The sequence below is a fragment of the Curcuma longa genome, chromosome 11 (genome assembly GCF_044706935.1).
Source record: "Curcuma longa cultivar G26 ecotype Majalengka, Jawa Barat chromosome 11, ITB_CL_G26_1.1, whole genome shotgun sequence".
NCBI classification, from domain to species: Eukaryota; Viridiplantae; Streptophyta; class Magnoliopsida; order Zingiberales; family Zingiberaceae; genus Curcuma; species Curcuma longa.
In genome coordinates, this window is record NC_133871.1 from 25,084,424 (window position 1) to 25,107,785 (window position 23,362).

The window sequence follows — 23,362 nt, forward strand, 5'->3', positions numbered from 1 at the left end:
GGTACCCGATTACCTATCGGATCCGGAGCATTTATCATCTAATTAATAAATATCACCTTTTCAATTTCATCATTTTATTTATTTTACAGTGTGTCTTTTTGGTTTGGATGGAAAGTATAATTCAATGAACGATAAGGGTGAAAGTGTAAAAACAGACCCTATTTCTCCAATTCGATCCAAAAGGAAGCCCTCTTTGCTAGCGTTCCTTGTGCCGCCGCAGCGCCGCCCAGAGGTTATTCCTACTTCCCTAGAGGTTCTTCCGTTTATGATTTTATTTTATTTTATGCGAACTTTGATTATCCCGTCTCCTTATTCTCTGGTTTATCGTTGTCGATTGTGTTTGATGTAAAGCACATGGTTTTTTAGGTTGTAAAATGGACTTTTTTTAAACATCTCTGAGTATTATGTGTCAGATCTGTTGCTCTTTGAAGTTACTTGTTGATTCATTTGTATATGGGTTTGTTTTTCGTTGAGTTTATGGTACAATCGTTGAAGCTGGATTTTGATCTCTTAACGAATTCTATAGAGATCCCATCCGCGCTAGTTTTGCCCTTTTAACTCTCTTTTCTTCGATTAGATATTTTTCCACTGCAGAATAAGATCCATGTAGCTGCCTCTTAAATAGTTGGGGTGACTATTGTTATTATAATACCATTCTATTTACTTCAATAACAAATAAATGATGTTTTTTTGGAACACAAAAGATCTATAATCGATGTTTGTCCCGATTGATTGAGGTTAATTTTATAGATTTTCTATTCCAATAAAACTGTTGCAAGATATTATATATTTTAATGATATTCGTCTATTTTAAATATTTTGTAATTATGATTTTTTAGTGTTTTTCTTGTTTTCCTTCTACCGACCACATATTCAATTCTAGTCGATTCAACTTGTCTGTGTATAATCAATTGGTCGCTGAACATGCTCGTACCAACTTTATATATTTACTTTCATTTTATGTACTACTGTAGCTATATGCAATACTATTTATTTATTTTATTTTATTACAATCCCACATAGACTTCTTAGCATTTCATTCCCTTTTTTCTGTGCACATCTCGTTTTCTACTTGTTCAACACGTATGCTGAGTTAAATCTCAGTCTTATAATATTTTCTTTTAGCCTAAGGGACACATGATGAACACACAAGATTCTAAGAATCTTTCTCAATTTCTATCTTCCGCTTTTATCCTATTAATGATATATTCATCAATATTTCCTTATTGTCGAATTACAGATCTAAGATATTGAAGACTCTTGTTATGTTGCAAACTCTTGTGATTGAAGTAAATGCATAACATAGCTTTACAATATATGACTCTTTCTAGAAGCATGATACAAGACAGCTTGAATCTGAATATAATATGTTTTTACACATGACTAATCTAAATGGTTTTGATTCATAACCTGCTCAGTGCCTTGAATGTGTTTTGGAAATGTCAAGGGCCTTAGATATCCTTGCACTTATGAACATGGTGAAACACTACAATGTTATCAGATTTAAAGTCATTGGCAGTGTTTATTATTTTTTGTCCAAAAAAAATCTTATTATGTGAATCATCATCATTTTTTTTTCAGATGATAGTTCATTAGTTGAGGTGGATTAAATGCTTTTGTATGTTAGTCATGGCCAACACAAGTTCTGCTGCCTGTTTTCAGTTGTAAAATAATGTTGGAAAGCATGAAATTTAGATATGCTGTTTTGCGAAACATTATATAAATGGATTTCATGCTGTTTCAACACTCTGATTTCATCTGATCAGTAATTTCTCTTAGTCTGTCTTGCTTACTAGATAACTTGAATTAAATCCATTGAAATATGAATCCTTAGATCAGGTTACAAACCTGAAACTGTTTATTGTATTTATTTTCATAATTAATGCTACTTTCTGTCGATTTGTCTGTATAGTGTCATGATAAGTTTTTCTTTTCTCTTACACTACTATAATTTTTCCCCCACTATGGCATGCTTAAACCTTTCATACATGAATAAGTGAAGTCTTAGGAGACATTTTTGGGTTTCTACACCCTAGCCATCTGGAGGGTACTAGTACACCTGGGAATTTGGAGGCATATTTGATGGTACTTTTTAAAAAAAATTAAAAAGTTTCTGCTCTCTCTCGTTCTCTCCAAGGGAAATGAAATCAGGGAGATGTTTCATATCATTTTCCATTGAGTTTTTTTCTTTCTTTTTTTTTCACATCATCTTTCTTTCCCTAGCTATTTTCTTTCCTTTTAATTAACAAGGCCGTAGGTTAAGCAATCTGTATAGATGCTTTATACCACTGATGATACTTCATACTTGATAGTATAAATTCTGTGATATTTCTTGCATTTGAAGAGTCTTTGGATTTTGTTCACTTAATTTTGGTTCTCCCTTAAGTAGATAGAGATTTGTCTAAAGTGCCATCAAATTTTCATCTTAGAAGATTCAGAGATTTGGTCAAAAAGCAATAGAAATGGTTATTTTTACCATCTACGGCATTATCAACAATAAGATTTAAGGAGAGAGGCAGCAAAATGTAGGATTCTACTACCTACAAACCGTCTTTACACTTTATAATTTTTTGAATTTTTGTTTATTGCTGCAATTTTACTTCATTTGTTCTTTGGGTGGTGTTGAGGAATGAGAGGGTTGGATGAATGGACATGCATAACTGATATTTAAGAATAAAGGCAAAGGAAAAGAATCATTATATATATAGTATGGAAATCTGTGGAGGTTGTTGAGGTTGAAATGTATAGTCCTTTCTTGTATGTGGGGTAATGTCTTTTAAATGAAGAATGAGATTGGCATACTCAATAAGCTTGGATGGTGGAAGGAAGATGTCTAAATACTAATACTGTATTGGTCTAAATCAGTGCTTATCTTGTTTAGTTACTTATAACTAGGTCGCTGGGTTAAACTTGTATGAATCCCAATGGCAAAATCTTCTTTTGTGATTGTTACAATTAAGGGGAATTATCCTTCACTCAAGCCTAGGTAGTCCCTCTACCTTTAGATATATTATTCACAAATATGGAATCTTAGAAATACTCTTCCATAATTTATATTTCCACATAGGCCCCTGGATCAATTAGAGATTCCCTTGTCCTTCTACTAATATGATGTTGATCTTAGGATACATGAGAGTAGCATGCACCTCTAGTATATCCAATCCATACATACGTTAGGAAATGTAGATACATTCTTATGAGCCAATAACCTCTGCACCAAGGAACTACTTAAAGCTACATAAGTCTTTACTTTGCAAGTATTACTAGAGGTAATCGTTCAATTTTGCAATCCTAATAGATTCATCACTAGTGATGATAATATTGTCCACAAACATTAAAAAGAATGTCTTCCTGGATGTGAAACAATATAGAACATTGAGTAAAGTATAACACTTCTGATCATGCTGTACTGAAGAAGTGCTCTTGAAGATTATTTCGGTTCATATAATGACTTTTTCAGCTTACACACAAGACCTATCTTCCCCTTTCCCCGGGCATTTAACTTGAGACGTTGCTTCGTATAAATATTTTCTGGTACTTTAGAAAGACCATTGTGAAGGAATACATTTTTATGTCAAGTTGATAAAGTAGCCAATGGAAGACATGAGAGGAGTGGTGGAAGAGGTAGGAAGAGGTATACTTAGTGATCTTTGCTACTTGGGAGCATAAGTATTAAAGGCTCTCGCTTGACTGTCCCTAGGCGTAAGGCGCAACTAGTTGAGCCTCTTGCACTTGTGCACCTTAAGCATACACCTTGTGAGAGGATGAAGAAATCAGTCTTGAGGAAATCGATGAAGATTCAGCTATACAAATCTAAAACATCTAGTGATGATGATAATGATATGATTGAGGAAGATGATGAAGATTTTGATGATTTAGATATTTGAAGTTTTTCTTTAGTTTGAATTATGCACATAATTTAGTTGCTAATAAATTTTATATTTACATTATCATTTAATATTTGATGGACTATAATTTTGTTAATAAAATATTTTGGCAGAAATTTCTTATATATGTTTGAATTGTAAAAATTTATACCTAGAGCGTCATACTTCGGTAAGGCGCGCGCCTCACCTTGTGTCGCGTGCCTTGGGCCCTATAACATCTATGCGCTCTTGGGTGCCTCACGTGTTAAATATTTTTTGGTACTTTAGAAAGACCATTGTAAAAGAATACATTTTTATGTCAAGTTGATAAAGTAGCTAATGGAAGACATGAGAGGAGTGGTGGAAGAGGTATACTTAGTGATCTTTGCTATTTGGGAGCACAGTTATTTAAGACGCTCGCCTGGCTGCGCCTAGGCACAAGGCGTAACCAGGCGAGCCTCTTGCGCCTGTGCTTAGCCAAGCGAGCCTCTTACACCTGTGCCCCTTAAGCGTGCGCCTTGTCAGAGAAAGAAGAAATCGATCTTGAGGAAACTGATGAAGATTCAACTATACAAATCTGAAACATCTGATAATGATGATAATGATAATGATTGAGGAAGATGATGAAGATTTTGATGATTTAGATATTTGAATTTTTTAATTTGAATTATGCATATAACATTTTTATTTGCTAGTAAATTTTATATTTATATTATTGTTTAATATTTTATGGACTATAGTTTGTTAGTAAAATATTTGACAAAAATTTACTATATATGCTTGAATTGTAAAAATTTATACCTAGAGCACTTTACTTCAGTAAGGTTGCGTCTCACCTTGTGTCGTGCGCTTCAGGCCCCATAGCATCTATGCACTTTTGGCCGCCTCATGTGTTAAATATTTTTTTGGTACTTTAGAAAGACCATTGTGAAGGAATACATTTTTATGTCAAGTTGATAAACTAGTCAATGGAAGACACGAGAGGAGTGGTGGAAGAGGTATACTTAGTGATTTTTGCTACTTGGGAGCACAATTATTAAAGGTGCTTGCCTGGCTATACCTAGGCGTAGTCAAGCAAGCTTCTTGTGCTTGTGCGTCTTAAGCATGCGCCTTGTGAAAGAAGGAAGAAATCGATCTTGAGGAAACCGAGAAGATTCAGCTATACAAATTTGAAACATCTGGTGATGATGATAATGATATGATTGAGGAAGATGATGAAGAAGATTTAGATATTTGAATTTTTTTTAATTTGAATTATGCACATAACGTATTTATTTACTAGTAAATTTTATATTTATATTATTGTTTAATATTTTATGGACTATAGTTTGTTAGACAGAAATTTCTTTGAGTGTTCTCACGTGTTAAATAACTATGCTTGAGAGGAAAATGTATCAATGTGGTTAGTACCATAAATTTATTATAGCTTTTTTCCATGATTTGAGCTTCAGTGTGGTCAACTATGTCATCATGTGAAATTTATCTGATAAAATCCATCTGCAACTTACATGGACTTCCTTGGAGGAAGAGAAACTAGTTCCAATGTGCTATTGAAGTGTTCCATCATGATTGGCCACCATCCTCATCATTATTTGTAATGTTAATATTAATAACTGACACTGATCAGGTTGCTTCTGATTAACCAATGTATACACCGACTGCTGTAGATAATATTTCTATTATCTATTTTGTTATGTGGGAAAGAAACTGGTTCCAAAGCATTTAAAAACCCATTATTTACTTGTTTCTATTCTCATTTTGACTCTTACACAGGTGATCAGTTTCTTGCATTCTAGAAATTTCCTAGACATGGCAGATGGTCATGAAACTGATAAGAATATTGAGATCTGGAAGATCAAAAAATTAATCAAGGCCTTGGAATCTGCTAGAGGCAACGGAACAAGCATGATCTCTCTCATTATGCCACCGCGTGATCAAGTTGCTCGAGTTACCAAGATGTTGGCTGATGAATATGGAACTGCTTCAAACATTAAAAGTAGAGTGAATCGACAGTCTGTGTTGGCTGCCATTACATCTGCTCAACAGAGGCTGAAATTGTACAGCAAGGTTCCTCCCAATGGTCTGGTTTTGTATACTGGTACCATTGTCACTGAGGATGGAAAGGAAAAGAAGGTAACCATTGACTTCGAGCCTTTTAAACCCATTAATGTCTCACTCTATCTTTGTGATAACAAGTTCCATACTGAAGCTCTGAATGAACTTCTGGAATCAGATGACAAATTTGGTTTCATAGTTATGGATGGTAATGGAACTCTGTTTGGTACTTTGAGTGGAAATACACGTGAGGTGCTTCACAAATTCACTGTTGATCTTCCGAAAAAGCATGGTCGTGGAGGGCAATCAGCACTGCGATTTGCTCGGCTCCGCATGGAAAAGCGTCACAACTATGTGCGCAAAACAGCTGAACTTGCCACCCAATTCTTCATAAATCCAGCTACTAGTCAGCCAAATGTGGCTGGGTTGATCTTGGCAGGTTCAGCTGACTTCAAAACAGAGTTAAGCCAATCAGACATGTTTGATCAACGTCTTCAAGTTAAAATTCTCAATGTGGTTGACGTGTCTTATGGAGGAGAGAATGGTTTCAATCAGGCTATTGAGTTGTCAGCAGAGATTCTGTCAAATGTGAAATTCATACAAGAAAAGAAATTGATAGGGAAATACTTTGAAGAAATAAGTCAGGACACAGGAAAATATGTTTTCGGTGTGGACGACACTTTAAAGGCCCTTGAAATGGGAGCTGTGGAAACCTTGATTGTGTGGGAAAATTTGGATATCAATCGCTATGTGCTAAAGCACAGTGCTTCTGGAGAGATTATAATAAAGCACTTGAACAAGGATCAAGAAGCTGACCAAAGCAACTTCCGGGATCCTGCTACCAATGCAGAACTAGAGGTGCAAGAGAAAATTTCTCTTCTCGAGTGGTTTGCTAATGAATACAAGCGGTTTGGTTGCACATTGGAGTTTGTCACCAACAAATCTCAAGAGGGTTCGCAGTTCTGCAGGGGGTTCGGTGGCATTGGTGGTATCCTGCGCTATCAGCTGGACATGAGGTCCCTGGATGAGTTGTCTGACGACGGAGAAGCATTTGAAGACTCCGACTAGCAATCAGCAACTCCATGCCCGAGCTGGCCGGGGGAAGAGATCTTCAACTGCCATATTCTTTGCCAGCAAATCGCATCAGCTTGCTCCCTTCCACATGCTGTTAAGTTCATGCTGCATACAAACAATACACTGCATATGCATTTCAAGTTATCAGCCAGAAGACTCGTGACGATGCAAACTGTGCCTTGTTTTGCAATTTCTGAACTTGGAGCTTCTCTCTGATTAAGGCGTTGAAATTTGATTGAGAAGCTTAATTCTGGTATAGCTAGAATCGTAAAGTTTTAAGACTTGTCTCCCTTTTTAAGACTCAAGTTTTATCTGTAACTCTGTTTGGGCTTAGATACCCAAGTTTGTGCCTGCTACTTTTGCTTGTACTAGTTTGTCTCCCTTGATCGTTGTCAAACGTTTCAATGATGTTTTTCTGCCTTCAAAATATCAAGACTTTCTTTTGCATTTGATCATTTGTAATCAAGAACAATCGTTGTTTCTTGATTCATAAATTGTTTAGCAATAAAAACTACTACTCATCTATTATGCAGTATGAGGTAATGTGGATTGTATTAGATCATAATAGATGCTATTTTCAGATACTCGCCTTCTAATCATAATATTGTTTGATCATGTTATTCAATGAACTCTTTTTCTATTCATAGTATTGTTTGATCATGTTATTCAATCTTTTAAGGTCGGATTACTCAGTGTTTGATCATGTTATTCAATGAACTCTTTGACGAACTCTTTTTAGGTCGGATTACTCGAAGTGTATAATCTTGTTATTCAATGAACTCTTCGAAGGTCGGATTACTGGAAGAGAAGATAGGGAAGGAAGAAAAATAACAAAAAAAAAACTTCATTATTACTGAAGTTTCATATATATATTTGTATGAATTTTTTATCCTCTCTCTCATATTTTCTATACAAGTAATGGTACGCTAAAGGATGAGAGATAAATACAAACTATTTTTATGAATAAATGTATGTTTTTTAATTAATAAAAGTTTTTTTTTACAATTTTTTTATTTTTTATTTTAAAATTTACATCGATTTTTTTTTTTTTTACTTTTAAAACGATCTACGGCATTCGAACCCTCGTTCTTTCTTGGATTCGTACTCCGGCCTCTTCTCCCCTATAAATACTCCACCAAGAAGCCTCGTCGGAGACGCTTCAATCCACATAGGGCTTCGATATTCTGTCGATCGAGCGATGGCCGATCGGAGCGGCGGCGAAAGATGGCCGGCCGACGCGTGGCGGTCTCCGCGTCCCCATCGTCGGGCAACGGACGGCCACCTGGTCCCTATGTGGGAGAGGCGTTTCTGCAGCGAGGCTTGCGGCATCCCGTTGGAGCGGCTATGCGCGATCCAGCGGTGGATGACCGGCGACATACAGGAGCGGGTGATGCGGTGGGACGACTCCGCCGCGGCGGAGGCCTTCCGCAATGCCAAGGCCAGGTACTGCGCCCGCTACCACGGCCGGCCCTGCTGCATCCCCCTTCCCGACCCGGATATGTACATCGATGACGTCGACCACGACGCCGTCGTCGATCCGGAGCTGATCGCCGACCTAGAGAAGCCGCCGCCGCAGTATAGCGAGCTGGACTGCCCTGCCGCCACCTCGACTACCGGCGATATGGTTCTTCTTGAAGACATCCGGCCGACCGGGTGGGACGAGGTGCCCGAGCCTAATCCCTTGAACGGCGGTGGAGTTGCCGACGCTTGGGATCACTCGACCGGGTGGGACCAAGTGCCGGAGCGTAATCTCTTGAACCGTGATGGATTTGTCGACGCATGGAATCAGGGCGATCCATGGAGGAGTAGCGGTCCTGAAAGATCCGATTTTGTTGGTCAAGACAACAGGAGAAATGCCCAATGGGGAACCTGCGAGGAAAAAAATAGAACTTATGATCATGGTAGAAGAAAAAGGGATGGAGGCGGTCGCCGGGGGCAGAGACATATCAGACCCCAGTATCAAACCGGCCATTACAAATCGAACAATGAGCCTTGGGGAAACTGCAGAGGAGGTGGAAGGAATTGGACAGGGAATCAACGGTATCAGCAGCATTATCCATGAAATATATGTTCTTGCTGATAGGCAATAGAGGGGTGCTTTTGCTGTTTCAAGGGTAGATACTTTGATAGAGTTTTTGATTGTCATAGTTCTTGCTTTCTTAATCTCGTTTAAGTATACTCTTATGAAATTTTCAAGTACAACAGGAACTAATGGTGCTTCAGATATGCATTAGAGGAATATTGAACTGAGGTTTAGAATCATCGTGTAAACCATTTTCAGATATGCGTCCCTACCGCTAACCATGGAATTGTTTAATCTGTGTTTTAATATACCAACATAGTATTCCTGTCCATTTCTTTAACAATGGTTTAGTAGGTTATACCAATTGATGATTCAGAACTATCAACACAAAAATACTGCTCACCTTAAGAAGCCAAAACAGAATTTATGCAAGTTGATTAGTGCGGTTGATATTTTCCTGAGGAATGGTATGCACTTTTAGCTTTTGTTTAAATGTTTTGTAGGATTATTCTCAGTACCATACATATTACCAACTGAAAAAGAAAGTAGTTGACAAATCATCCTTCTCATTTTTCAGGTTAGTCTAATCGCTACAAACAAGTTAAAGTGCATCGACATTTGCTTAAGTATATATGATTTTTTATAAAAAAATGTCAACTCTCTATGTTGTTGATGTTTCATTTTTGTTTTTCACGTCTTTTCTTTATGGCATCGGTGCTCCTTAGAGCAACAAGACTGCAACTGATGCATGCACTGGATGCCCCTCTCAAGCAAGAAGAAAGTAGCATTGTTGCTGTAGTTTCAGATATGTATGTTCTTATCTAGCCTTTAGCTAATGTTGCTCTTCAATCCAACTGGTATTTGCTGTGGGCCCTTGGTGCAGTATTTGGAAGCCACTACTGAATCTGAGCTTTCGTCTTGGAAGCAAATAGATCTCTAGAGTACTACAACAATGGCAATAATACAATAATAAACATGTTTTCTGGAGAGAAATAACATTGTGAACTTTGTATCAATGGTTTAACAGATACAGACTATACATATAACATGCTATGGAATAAATTAACCATTATGTTCTATTCAGTGAATGTAAAGACCAACTATTAATTAGTTTCTGAAATATATATCTGCTTAAAGATACCAGTGCCGCTACCCTCTTGTATGCAACTGCATAAACCAACAAATTTTATTGTGATAGTGTGTCTATACAATACTCAGCAGACCAATATTCAGAAATCATTTTAGTTTGTTGCCTTAGATGATGTTCAGTTTTTTGCTTGCATGTGCATTCTAATACGTACAACTGTATTCAATATTTGTTTGTGATTTGTTGTACTAAAGTCATTAACTACACAATGATTGGATTGTTTCTTGCTAAGCTAACTCCTAACTGCTAACCAATACAAGAGAAAAGCATATGTGGGCTGCACATAATCATATTATTTATTTGTCGAGTATGATAGACCTGGTGCTAGAGTAAAATAAAACACAGTAACTTTCTGCTACTCATTCTTAGTCTCATGCAGGTGATCAGTGTATTTATCTAGAATGTTACTTAGAAGTTTCTTGAAATGCTGAACTAGAAGAAGCTGGAGGCATTTAGATACTTGAGAGGTAATTCTCCATTGAAGGTGTTTTGGTGCAAAGGGCTCACATCACGTCTCTGCAGGTGTTTCGGTGGCGTAGGTGACATCTTCCATTAGCAGCTGGATATCGGGGTTACCTGCTTTTGCATAGCAGGTGGACAACGTTAAATCTGAGCCGCTCATTATTTGAATTCGATTTTAAAATATCTCATCGCCTTGAAAATGAAAATGAAAATGAAAATGAAAATGAATATAAGTAGAAGTTGCAATTTAATTCTGAAACTAATATTCTGTAGTATTTTCAATTTTGAAATCCGTATCTAATTTTGAAATTTATTATTTTTCTGTGAATTTCAGTTAATAATCTCTATATTTTGTAATCCTGCATCATTTTAAATAACTTATACGCCTAAATCCATAGATTATTCGACACGTGCTTTTTCTAATAAATAAAGCTTAAATTTATTGACTACTTTTTAAACTAATTTTAGCATTATTTAATAATGTATATAACTGAATGTTTTATATTTATCCATATTTTTTAAAACACAAATATTCCACTAGTTAGTAGACTTTTAGTGTCTCACGCAAAAATAAATAAAAGTAGAAAGCAATTTGGACTCAACTAGTGAGAAAGAATCCATAAAAATAAAGTCGAAAGGAACATGAAATTTATTAACGCAAAAAGTCGTGGGCCATGTCATTTCCCACAAACCATCAATTAGCTATGAAGCTGAAATTGCAATCATCTCTTCTCAACTTGCATTGCTACTATACCTTTTTTTTAATATTTTTTATTTCTTAATTTCTTTTTTTTTAAAAAAAAAGCGAAAAAGAAAAACGGATAAATAAAATATCATTACAGTAAGTAGAGGATAAAATTAAGGGAAACCACGACACAAGCCCCAACTACTCTTTCCACAGTTGGATCCGTTCATATCGAACCGGGCCGATTCGGTCTGGCCCGGAATAGGAATCAGTTATAAGTCGGTTATGTAATCCCGCAAGTTTCGCCATGGCGTTCGTTCGGAGCACGCAATGCGGGCACGTTGGTTGGGGAGATGCGCCCGCGTGGCATGGCTGCAGGACCCGCGCCCGAAGGATCGAGATGGGTTCTGGGGATTTGAGATCGATCGCCGATTGATCATGGAAGGCTTCCAGGATTGATTTATAGTGACAAAGGAATTGCATTCATGACGCCGCCTTTCTGTTTTTTTCCTTTCTCTCTCTCTCTCTGCCTCTTTTCCTCTCGCTCTCTGCCCCTCTCGATCGCCTTCTTCGGTTCGGGTTTGGATTGGTTTCGGCGGCTAGCGGTCGATGGACGTGGAGCTGCTGTCGCAGGGCGAGTCGCCGAGGGCGAACTGGAGGCTCAACATGAGTGGGGTTCGGCTGCCGCAGTTGCCCCAGAAGCCGCCTCTGGCTTCTCGACTCTTTGTGCGTGGCAATGGTATGCGCGTTCTTCATGTATTACTTAACATTTTCATGGTGATTCTTTTACATTTTTTTTTAATCCGTGGAAATTTGATTTCTTCTCCTGTTTGTGATATTAGGTTGTTTTGTGGAATCATAGGATTGAAAAAATTAGCCGATCATACCTTGAAATGAGGTGCTCGATTAGGAATGAGAATAATATTGCGAATGATATTGCACCCCCACCCAGTAGTACTAGCTTAGGAATGAGAATAAATAATTGGACGAAATCAGTGGGATTCTGCGTCAATGATGCAATTCATATATCATGGGAGATTCCAATTCGACAGGGTAAAATTTTGCTCTAATTATACTGAGTTTTCGATCCATGGGACGAGCTCTTTTCTTCTTCTGTTCGCTGTGTTCGTGTTTGTTTAATATTTAGGGTTGTTCTGTAGAATCTTAGATTGAAAAATGAAAAATATATATTAATTTTTCTATATCTGAATCCATATGTGTTTTAGAAGAATTAGTGGAACTTTGTGTTAATCTTGGAATTCCTAAATTCTGACGCTTTCAATTGTTTTTGTTTTTGTTTTTTTTTTGCTTGCAATCTTTTCAATTAAGTTTCCAGTCTGGTAAAGCTTCTTACTTTATTCCCCTCCCTTTCTTTTTTTTTTTTCTTTTTGTCTCTTTTTTCTTTTCACAATTTGGTGTCATGTTTATTTTACAAAAATCGGTATCATAAGACTTGCTTATACTAAATCTATTCTAGATTGGAAAGGATTTTTTACATAAATTGGCAAAGAGTTGAAAAGGAAAATACAAAATAATTTTGTGATGTGTGTTATGGTGCTTAAGTCATGTCTGCTAATGGAAACAAGTTCTCTAAAAGCTAGAAAATCTACAAATAGGAACGAAACAACAAGTTGAAGAATAGGAATAAAGCAAATGGTGTCTTCTAAAAGCTTCAAGCCTTCAATTAGGTAGTTAACATGGAAACAAGTTTGCATGTGCTCTTTGTGCCTAAAATTCATTTCTGTTCCTTATATTTTGTCAAGGAAAACAAAGCAAAATCTCAAAGTACTACGAGCAGCAAGTCAAGCTTCTGGAGGGATTCAGTGAGATGGAGAACATGTCAAGTTATCTTGCTCCTTCAGAGGTGTGGCAAATGTCTTTGTAATCATCTTTCTTCTTGTTCTCTATCTTGCGCATGTGATTGAGATGAGATGCAATATTAGCTAGCACTCATGGATGATGTATAAATTCTGAATTAAAGCATCATTTACCAAATTCTTGCAAAAAAACACATGCCTTTCTTTTTTCTTTTCTTTTGTTGGATCCAAAACAATCTTTTGTTTTTAAAATGGAAAGTTTTGATTTATCTTTGTAGGATGAGATGAAGAAACTGGAAAAGAGTGAACGACTGGCAATCAATGTCTCAAACATAGTAAACCTGCTGCTGTTTGTATCAAAAGTGGTTGCGTCTGTGGAAAGTAGGTCCATGGCAGTAATAGCTTCCACTCTTGATTCTCTATTGGATCTCTTATCGGGATTTATACTTTGTTTTACGGCTTATGCAATGAAGAAACCGAACCAATATAGCTATCCTATTGGCAAGAACAGAATGCAGCCTGTGGTACGTAACGTTTTTAATTTCTAAAGTGTCTGAAAAACTTTTAGACATGTTTCTATTGCTAATATAACTCTGCACTGTTGCTAACCAAATTCGTCTGAATATTTATGAAAGGATTTACAGTTCTACACTGATGTTTAACTTGTTCAACCACAACGAAATTTAGTTTACGCAAAAATGTCTAAAAGTGTTCAATTTCTATGTTTTACATTCAGGGCATTGTGGTGTTTGCCTCTGTGATGGGTACTCTTGGTTTTCAAGTACTGATAGAATCCGGTCGTCAGCTAATTAGCGAGGTACACAGCATCTCTTATTGTTCAGCTCATCGAAAATGTCAACTCTTAGAATTGTTTCTTAAGTTATGATGCTTGATCGATAACAAGTTCAGTATCGATGTTGTCTTACAGGAGCATCCCACTTTTGATACCAAGAAGGAACTCTGGATGGTTGGCAGCATGACCTCAGTTACTGTCGTCAAGTTGATCCTCTTTCTCTATTGTCGCAGCTTCAAGAACAAGATTGTGAGGGCCTATTCCCAAGATCATTTCTTCGATGTCCTGACCAACTCGATCGGTTTAGTCTCCTCACTGCTTGCTGTTAGATTCTACTGGTGGATGGATCCTATCGGTGCTATATTGGTACGTTAACGGATACATAATAGAACTAATCACTATGCCAACGATTTTTTACAAGCATACATTGGTCGAATACAGATTGCTCTATACACAATTGGAACATGGGCAAAGACAGTGCTCGAGAATGTGGGATCACTGGTCGGCAAATCAGCACCGCCGGAGTACTTAACCAAGTTGACCTACCTCATCTGGAATCACCACGAAGAGATCCAGCACATTGACACAGTGAGGGCCTACACTTTCGGGTCACACTACTTTGTCGAAGTCGACATAGTGCTACCCGCAAACATGCCGCTGAGTCAAGCTCACGACATCGGTGAGACGCTGCAAGTGAAGCTGGAGCAGCTCCCTGAGGTCGAGCGAGCCTTTGTGCACGTCGATTTTGAGTTCACTCATAGGCCTGAGCACAGCACAAACTCAAAGGTATGATTAAGAAGAGCAAACACTTTCAGAGGCTGTGCCAAAGTTAACGTGAAGAGTGGATTATTATAGTTTGATGCCTTATATTTTTTCCTTTTATTATATGCTTTTCATGTCATATTTTTAGACATAAAACAACTCCTGGCTGTTATCAAACTTAGAAGAAACATATTTCAAACTACAGAAACAAAAGAGTTCATTTATGACATCGTCTTCCACAAATTATTCGAGAAGAAGTATTCATGGTAGTAGCAAAGGTTCTTGAATGTCTTCGGTGGTAGTTTGTGCGAAAGCAGCATCTTCTTTTGTCTTCGCCCAGAGCACCTCGTAGAGTCCACAGAACATGAGGAACATGGCAACGATGCTGCAGCAACATTAAAGTCCAAGAACAAGCTTCATCAGCAAACTAATCTATATATAGATCAAATGAATCAGTATCGAAACCGTACATACCTTTTCAGTCCGATCGACTGGCCTAAAACTACTGCCGTTAGAATGGCAGAAGAGACGGTTTGAACGGGACTAAAGACGCAGACGAAAACCGGCCCCTTTTCCTTCACAGACCACGAAATGAATCCAATGCAGGCAGAGTTGACTGCACCACTCTGCATTACGCATGCACCCAACACTGAAAGGCTATAGAAGGAAGGAAGGAAAATGATACATGTGACTTTGCAAATTAAACATGTGTACCGTTAGAGCAACACGGATGATATCCCAGCAGCTGATGGCTGAAGTGCCGACGTCGATCTTCCCGTCGATCAGTAATTGTGCTATCGCGGTAAAAACTGCCCCCAACAGGGAGGCAAAGGCACACAAGCTTATGGGAGCTGGAAACTCGATCAATGTTGCAGCCTACTCAAGACAATTCAATTGTGCATGGTTCTTGAACATGTCGAGAAGTGGCAGATAGATTGAGGTGATAAATTAACAATACCTACCTGCATAATTGTTGCAAAGGAGACCATCAGGACAGCCCCAAAAAGGCATAAGCAACCGATGAACCAACCGGCAAAGATGCCGCCGTCGATCGAATTGGCAGGCGGAGATGAAGGGTTTTGGTAGATGCTGAAGGCCACTGCTCCACCAATGCACACTATGTTTCCTAGGATCTTCACTCTGGTGTACCAGCACTTGATGTCGAACCTCTCGAACCTGCAACATATCGTCGCCGTACGTCAAGCAATATAATGTTTGTCGCATTAACTCGTTGAGACAAGATCTATCGTCTCTTCAAATGATAATATTGGAATGTATTACATGCAAGAATCATTAAAGAAAGCAATATATGTGCATTAAAAAGAGAATAAATAAGCATTGATTAGTTGCTTAATCGAATGATTACCTTAAACACACTGCTACTATGAAGATGATTCCCGGGGAAAGATTAGGCATTGCAGAAGCAATGGCAGGAGATGTGATCTTCATTCCTGATATCATCATGAGTTGATATAATGTGGCCCTAAAGAATAATTATATATATGAAATTAAAATTAATTACAGAAAATAAGTAAATTAAAAACCATATAACAGAATAATTGGATTAGTCTTAGTTTGTTACCCTAAAAGAGCAATAGAACTGATTTGTATTATCAATTTCCAACTTGGTTGAGCCGGCCATTTGCTCCTATTGTAAGTTGAACACGAATGTAATCGTTATATATCGACACACACACACGAAGAATAAGGTAGAGGTGATCGAGGGATATATATTTACCGTTCGAATATGACAGCGAATGGTAGCATAATTTCGAACATGAAAAAGTTCACCAAAATGATAAAGAACAAAGGCTTCATGCCAATGGAAAGGAAGGGGCTCAAATACACCATGTATGCGGCGGTGCTGATTTGTGTTGCGACTAGGCCAAGGATGATGAAGGCATTGGTGAGCATGTGACTGAGGGGCCTCATGCTTACAATCTAGCTAGCTTGTTGATAGTAGAAACTTAAAACGATTATAATGTGTTGAATGTGTTGTTGTTGTGGGGTTTATATAATGTAGCTACACTTGGATATTGAATATTTATTATTGTCATATTCTTTCTTGTTAGGATTCTTCTATTTTTTAATAAAAAATAAAATCATCCTATTGTAAAATTCCTTTCTTTCCTTTCCTTTCCTTCTTTCCTTTTTTATCCAAAAATTTAAAGGAATGATTAATTTGTTAATTACTTTCATATCTAGTGTTCTAATCTAGGGGTTTATGAGTTTATCTGACATAAGATCAACAATAATTAATGCACGTCTATCAAACTATTTAATACCTTACATTTCCAACTCTTTTTGTGAGAAACGGAAATTAATTATTTATGTAATGGAATAATAATAATAATAATAATAATAATTAAAGCAATGGATATTATGTCACTATTTTTTTTATGTAAGACCGTTAAATTGAAAGTTATCCAAACAAAACCCCTAACTTTATTCTATTCCTTGTAATTAATTGCTTTGAACTTTGATTTTCCCAATGGAAAATGCTTTGGGAAAAAGTGGATGGATGGAATAAAGCATGTAGAGAAAAAAAAATAGGCCTTATTTAGATAACCATAATACAAATAAAAATAGTAATAATCAATATAATTCTTACAAAGGATATTTAATACCATAAAATTTCATTGCAAAATAAGTAGTAGTTTCAGTAGATACAAATGGTTCGAGTATAGAGAAGTATGTGAACATAAAATCATGAATTGGCTAGTCAAATTGTTGATCATTTCACTCTTACAACCCTTGCACCACATTAAGGGAAGCAGATCGTGCCACATAGGTTGTAAACGTGTCAAGTAAACCAAAAGTTGTGTTGTTCAAACAACCCTAATGTCAAGCATAACCCAACCTTAAATAGGTGAGCACAAAGCTGACCCAAGTTGAAGACAAGTAGTTCGGCAATCCATGTTAACTGTGTTACATGGCTATAGCGTAGCATAAAGACAATGCAGTCCAGAGAGAGAGAGAGAATGATAACTTTGTATATATACAACAAGAACACACATAAATCAGTCATGATAAGATACACAGATTCATGTTTCTTCTGGTACTCTATTCGATTCCATGGTGTAAACAGGTATTTGCCAGCGTTTGGCATTCTTCTTTGGGTCATCAGTGAGGCTTCTGCCATTCTCATCTTCCTTGAAGGTTTTCACATATGTTGTCGCCGAAGTCACGACTAATCTTTCCACCATGAACAGCTGATAATTATTGCGAATCACTGGGTCCAATATGTCCGAGAAGTTCGATGAGAATGCCAGCTGATACCTGTACATGGCGTCCAACTTAGTTATATGTTATGTTGATGACCATATAAGAGAGTTTGTCAAGTAGTGATTATCAAGTTAAGCAAAAGAAAAGATCTGAACATAGTACCTAGCAGCGAGTGGTGAGAAGAAACCTGGTGATCTCTCATTTGAAGCAATAAAAATTGTACGACCGGGCGGAATCCATTTTGCTATTCTCTGTTGAATGAACTCAGGGCGAGTGTCTCTATCGAGGTGAGGATGGAGGGTCCTTATAACTCCAAACTGGTCTTTTCTGGTTTTTATCTTATCCCCTCGGCGCACATGAATAGCATCATAATCACCTAGCAAGCCTTTGATCTGCAGCAAACATTCTTTAGAGTAGGGTCAATATATGGTTACAAGTAGTGTTGCCAAAAGGGAAGGATAGGAGACTAGAGGGCTAGTGTCACACCTTGGTGCCTGAGGTAGTTGGTGCAAGGAGACTACTTAGTCATAAGGAAGATGCTAAGGAGAGGGGAAAAGAAAAGAAATGGAGAAAGTTGAAATGCACAGGGATTCCAAACTTTCCATTGTGATGATTACCAGGGAATAATGTTTCATTGTGTTTGAGGTTAACCATATTGTTTTAACATGTTGATAATATGGTTTAAGCTAAATTGTTTTATGGATATGATACGTGTGTTGGGATTGCTATGAAGGAGAAATTGCATGGGCGTGAGCAAAAGTATATAATTATATTCTTGCCAAGCTTTAATCCCTACACACACTCAATCCAATAGAATGGAATAAAACAAGCTTACACTATGCCTCAAGTAGACATGATAAGAACCACACCCTCCACTTTAACATGCAACTCGATACCTCCAGTAGCTAAGAAATACTAGCTCTTTGGATCAAAGGAGGAAAGAATCGGCCAGGAGTTCAGTCACAATTTGCAGCATAACTTTAATCCAACTTCATGTGTGATTGAATCAGTCTACCAAGGCTGGCTCTGTATCTGGGCCTTGAGTGGTAGATGACTTGGGTGGACTATTCTCAACTCACAACCGATCACAGGATAACAAAGACACTAAGAATGAGCTAAGCATGGTCTTGTTTGACATTCTAGTATTAAGACATGTGATGATTCTACAAAAAGATGTATGCACTTGACATTCTGGGTTGAGACAAACAACTATAATATTACTATAAAAGAAAGATTGAACAAACAAATTTATCTGGATACTTTCTACAATTGTAGTATCATCTTCCTTCATACAAAGGTCCTAATTTTGCCTAATTTTGCTCCTAAAAAAGAGAGGTTTCAGAAAATTAGAACCTTGTCTGCTGCATCTCTCAATTTCGGGGCAGCCATAGTTGGGAGAAAAGAATATGGAAGCAGAACACTGGTGCGATTGGTTCGATCCTTGCACTCCATAAACCTAGACAGTTACCAATTTATCATTACCAAGCCTAGTGCTGGATAATAAGCTTACTCGAAGATATAAAACTAAAAGAATGACAAACCTAGCCCTAGCCTGAAGTATTACCATGCTAGGGGATTAGCTGTACGGTTTATTAACAAAACACTGGAAAAATAGCTACTTGTTTTTAGGACAGCCCTGCTGAGTCCTTCAACATGTGCCACTCCACTGTCTCCTAGTTTCATGCTTGTTGACAGTACATGGGACCACATCTTTGAATTGTCAAATATCACTTCTACTTTACTCGAGATGACATCAAGATCATACAAAGAGTCCATTGCACATGAATTTGCTGCCCACCTGGAGTGCATTTTGAATAAGAGAAAGTCATTTTAACATCCAAATTATTAGAAGTAGAAAATGCATAAAAATTGTAGTAGCACCTAACACTATCTAAGAGTCTGCAATATTGTTGATACTCGCAATCCATCTGCTGCGACAAGTGTAATAGAAAAACCGTCCAAGTTTTAGTTTGGACCTACCAAATTATTAGGACATCAGTAAGCTGTGAATTATTAGATAAGTGTGAACGTCATAGTGACTTAGTTGTTGTAAGCTAACTCCCGTCTATTGGCTAGTCACTGGTTCCTGCACCACAGGGAAACCTGGCCACCTCATAATCAACTATGTTTGCAAATATCTAAGATCATGAATTCAAACCTGACACCCCATAGTTGACTATGTTTGATAGTATCTAAGATCCTGAATTCAACTAAAATGTCCGGGGGCAACTTACCTTAGCTTCCGTCATAGAAAGATTATGTCTCAAATGACTATTGAACAAATGAAAGAAAAAATAATTATCACTCTTTATCAGGTAGCTATTATGTATGTTAATAAAGTAGACTACATAAATCTCAAGCATCCAATGACTAAAAGACTAAAAAAAACAAAAAGTAGTCAACAACTTTAAAGGGACAGACTTAGTTCTAGTAGATAGATTTGAGAAGCAGCAGTAAATCAAATCCTTACCTTTAGCTGCATTAAGAAGTTCTAGTTTGTAATTTTCAACTAAGCATGTTCTAGTAGATTTCTATATAATATTAGCTATTATTCTTTTAATACTCTAAGAAATCTTTGTTTTATATGTTTATGTATTTATCCAGTGTTTCTTGGTCCTTTGTTTCATTTTTCTTGTGATGCCACATCTGCAGTACTTTAGAGAGTTCATCTATTCTCAATACAATGCCTTGCGAAGACATGTATAGATGCATAATCAAATTCCAAGTATGTTTGCAAACATCCTACATATGCGCTATCCCTTGAAAAACATGAAATTCTGTCCCCGAAGGCAATGGATCATATAGTCAAAAGAAAGAAACTCAAGTTTTGTGAAATGTAACCAACTAAACAGGATTATATTGATATCATGAACTATGACAATTTTCCAAATATTCCAAAGTGAATAGTCAGAATGTCAGAAACTTATCGATATTTTGAAATAAATGAAGAAAATAAACTTCTATGCAGTATGGATATTTGCAAGTGAAACTATGTGATCACACCTTTCATCAGAACTTGCATTGCTTTGCTGGTGGAGGATTCCTTTCTTGTTGTGCAACGGGTTGATGCACATTCTAGAGGGCATCACAAATACTCTGCATGAAAAATCCATGTATTACACAAGCACAAATTAGCCACTCGTAAGATAACTTGCAAAGAGAATGACTATTTGTTGTTATTGATGTAGCTTTTCTCTTTCAAATGGTAAGCTTATCATATCATCTAAAGTTCAGTACAATGAGATTGTTGTTATGTCGACATAGATTGCGCCTCTTCAATTCATCAACACATCCTTTTGAGCTATTGAGACACTCCTTTGAGTAGATGTATGCCTTTCAGTAGTCAACACCCTTTTAGGTAGCATTTTGGCCAAAGATTGACCCCGTTAGGTATATGCACCCTTTTGGGTAGTCTAGGCACTGGTTAACATCAACATACCCCTTGGGTAGTTTAGGAAACTCTTCAGGCTAGAATACTCCTTTGGGTAGACTAGGCAGCCAATTGAATAAACGCACCCTTTCAGGTACTCTAAGCATCCCTTCAAGTAGATGCACCCCTTCGAGTAGTTTATGCATCCCTTTGGATCAATGTTAGCTATTCAAGTATACTCCTTGGACGGGCTGTCATCAGATCAAATCAAAAACAAATTAAAATTGCTTACAGTTTATCTTATTTAAGTATTTTTTATTTTATCATTCACTCTAATAAATTAATTTTACAATAATCTATACTCACAAATAGATTATTCATATTTTAAATTGATCAAGTTGTATCCAACATTACAAGAGATTCGCAGACTAGAAAGAAAGAATCTGCTATCAAAGAAAATGGTATCCAACCCAGAAGATGAGTGCGACTGAAGATTTTCAACAGAACGACGTTGTTAATAAAAAGCGCTCCAAAAGCAGTCTCTTGAGAAGACACATCTAATTCTGCATTCTGCATTCCTATTCAATCATCTAATTCTGCATTCCTATTCAACGCATTGAAAGGGATTTTCCCTATCATGGAAGAAAAGGTAATGCACCTAAAAATGAAGAAGGAGCACTAAGCCATTACAGTAACAAAATACCGACTAGAAAAAAATTACTAGTTTGATCGCATAATTTAGATGAAGCATGGAATAAACTAACAATGCTTACATAAACATCGTCTAGTGCACAGGATGGGAGGCAGACAGAAAGAGAAAGACCTTAAAAGGGGAAGAAAGACTGGACCTTTGAAGGAAGAGAGCTTCCTCTAGGGCACATCGGAGGCTGGACTCTTGATGCCCCAATCCGGCGCAGGAGTCGCAATGCTTTCCCGGACAGTCGATCCGGCCTCCCCAATACAGGTACTTCCGATCCAACACTCTCGATAGCTCCCTCCCCTGCGGCGAGCGAGGAGGATGGACCAGAGGCGAAAGGAGGAGCCAGAGAATGGCGACGGCCACGGAGGCAGTGACAGACAGAAGCGGAATGAGGAGGGTCGTGGCCTTCTTCTGCTTGCCCCTGTGTGTGCGGGAGTAGGTCGCCATGGGCGAGTGAGTACGCGGAGATCTCGGCGAGCGAGAGCGATCGGTGCTGGCGTAGTTGAGCAGAGTGGCAAATAAAGCTGCTGCTGCGACTGCTGCTTCGAATTGCCGCGAGACGTATTATTATTATTATTATTATTATTATTATTATTATTATTATTATTATTATTATTATTTTGGGAATTATTTGCTAGCGCTTCAAAATTTTAACAACATTTTAAAAATAAGGCAATTTGCCAAAAACTTAACTTCAAATTTATTAAAGGCTTATAAAATATAAGTTATTTAAGACTCCTCCGTTGAATTTGCTTCAACAATTAGTTAAATAAATTTAAAAAATTTAAATTAAACGCTTATGATTAAAAATATTAACAAATTAATTTATGAAATAGTAACAATAACAATTTAAATAGATTAAATTAAAATTTTATTAATTAATTCAAAAACGAACTTAAATGGGTTAACCTTGGGATAGTGAATGCCTCGTAGTAGTGAGTCTGATTAATTGAAGTGATCGGATACTATACCTTTCATTTGAAATATTGGATTATGTTTATTATCATAAAAATTATTAAAAGGATTTTTTATTTTAAAAATACTTATAATTCAATTTATTATAATAATTATAACGAACTGCTATAACATAAAAAATTACTTTAATTTAATAAAAATTATTATACATAATAATACTATTATATTAAAATTTAAAATTCTTTTAAATTTATCAAAATTGCTTTAGCAATTATAACTATAACTTTTATATACATAGTAATTTTAATCATAATTGCATTAAATTAAGATCATGCTAAAATAACATTGAAATACCGTTTTGATATTTTTCAAAATAGGAGACAAATTTTTGTCTATTTTAACAATTAGGTTCAATTCTTGCCCCTTTTTTTAACAATTAGGTCCAATTGGTCATGACTTTATTTTTGT

General features: G+C 36.9%; 5 protein-coding genes across 6 annotated transcripts; 3 read left to right on the plus strand and 2 right to left on the minus strand.

Moving 5' to 3' along the window:
- The first annotated feature begins 166 nt into the window (after positions 1-166).
- Positions 167-7,445, plus strand: LOC141838983 (eukaryotic peptide chain release factor subunit 1-3-like). 2 transcript variants are annotated; one of them, XM_074726622.1, is made up of 2 exons: positions 167-232; positions 5,640-7,445. In XM_074726622.1, exon 2 carries the CDS (start codon positions 5,676-5,678, stop codon positions 6,987-6,989), a length of 1,314 nt encoding a protein of 437 aa, XP_074582723.1. In that variant the 5' UTR covers positions 167-232; positions 5,640-5,675; the 3' UTR covers positions 6,990-7,445. The 2 variants fall into 2 exon arrangements, with proteins under 2 accessions (XP_074582723.1, XP_074582724.1); XM_074726623.1 differs by having other exon boundaries at positions 196-253.
- Positions 7,446-8,193: 748 nt separating this feature from the next.
- LOC141836980 (uncharacterized) lies at positions 8,194-9,081 on the plus strand. Its single transcript, XM_074724468.1, has one exon. The coding sequence runs from the start codon at positions 8,194-8,196 to the stop codon at positions 9,055-9,057; it is 864 nt and encodes a 287-aa protein (XP_074580569.1). The 3' UTR covers positions 9,058-9,081.
- Positions 9,082-11,781: 2,700 nt separating this feature from the next.
- LOC141839044 (metal tolerance protein 7-like) lies at positions 11,782-14,908 on the plus strand. The gene is made up of 6 exons (XM_074726693.1): positions 11,782-12,051; positions 13,076-13,176; positions 13,408-13,653; positions 13,866-13,946; positions 14,058-14,288; positions 14,364-14,908. Exons 1-6 carry the CDS (start codon positions 11,922-11,924, stop codon positions 14,712-14,714), a joined length of 1,140 nt encoding a protein of 379 aa, XP_074582794.1. The 5' UTR covers positions 11,782-11,921; the 3' UTR covers positions 14,715-14,908.
- A 37-nt stretch (positions 14,909-14,945) lies between these two features.
- On the minus strand, positions 14,946-16,448 carry LOC141837421 (WAT1-related protein At5g47470-like). Its single transcript, XM_074724827.1, has 7 exons — positions 16,423-16,448; positions 16,267-16,332; positions 16,051-16,167; positions 15,647-15,860; positions 15,399-15,560; positions 15,159-15,310; positions 14,946-15,069 (listed from the first exon to the last, which is right to left on the minus strand). Exons 3-7 carry the CDS (start codon positions 16,146-16,148, stop codon positions 14,946-14,948), a joined length of 750 nt encoding a protein of 249 aa, XP_074580928.1. The 5' UTR covers positions 16,149-16,167; positions 16,267-16,332; positions 16,423-16,448.
- Positions 16,449-17,728: 1,280 nt separating this feature from the next.
- LOC141842108 (uncharacterized) lies at positions 17,729-22,426 on the minus strand. The gene is made up of 6 exons (XM_074730322.1): positions 22,128-22,426; positions 20,913-21,005; positions 19,474-19,707; positions 19,263-19,365; positions 18,072-18,301; positions 17,729-17,963 (listed from the first exon to the last, which is right to left on the minus strand). The coding sequence occupies exons 1-6, from the start codon at positions 22,424-22,426 to the stop codon at positions 17,729-17,731; spliced, it is 1,194 nt and encodes a 397-aa protein (XP_074586423.1).
- Between the last annotated feature and the right edge of the window lie 936 nt (positions 22,427-23,362).

Coding starts and splice junctions, on each gene's coding strand:
- LOC141838983 (XM_074726622.1), top strand. CDS start 5,676: ATGGCAGATGGTCATGAAACTGATAAGAATATTGAGATCTGGAAGATC.
- LOC141836980 (XM_074724468.1), top strand. CDS start 8,194: ATGGCCGATCGGAGCGGCGGCGAAAGATGGCCGGCCGACGCGTGGCGG.
- LOC141839044 (XM_074726693.1), top strand. CDS start 11,922: ATGGACGTGGAGCTGCTGTCGCAGGGCGAGTCGCCGAGGGCGAACTGG. Junction 13,177..13,407: donor GTTATCTTGCTCCTTCAGAG/GTGTGGCAAATG, acceptor TTATCTTTGTAG/GATGAGATGAAGAAACTGGA. Junction 13,654..13,865: donor AGAACAGAATGCAGCCTGTG/GTACGTAACGTT, acceptor TTTTACATTCAG/GGCATTGTGGTGTTTGCCTC.
- LOC141837421 (XM_074724827.1), bottom strand. CDS start 16,148: ATGATGATATCAGGAATGAAGATCACATCTCCTGCCATTGCTTCTGCA. Junction 15,861..16,050: donor ATAGTAGCAGTGTGTTTAAG/GTAATCATTCGA, acceptor GATATGTTGCAG/GTTCGAGAGGTTCGACATCA. Junction 15,070..15,158: donor CAGTCGATCGGACTGAAAAG/GTATGTACGGTT, acceptor ATGTTGCTGCAG/CATCGTTGCCATGTTCCTCA.
- LOC141842108 (XM_074730322.1), bottom strand. CDS start 22,426: ATGGCGACCTACTCCCGCACACACAGGGGCAAGCAGAAGAAGGCCACG. Junction 19,366..19,473: donor ACAGCTAATCCCCTAGCATG/GTAATACTTCAG, acceptor GTAACTGTCTAG/GTTTATGGAGTGCAAGGATC. Junction 18,302..19,262: donor TGAGAGATGCAGCAGACAAG/GTTCTAATTTTC, acceptor TGTTTGCTGCAG/ATCAAAGGCTTGCTAGGTGA.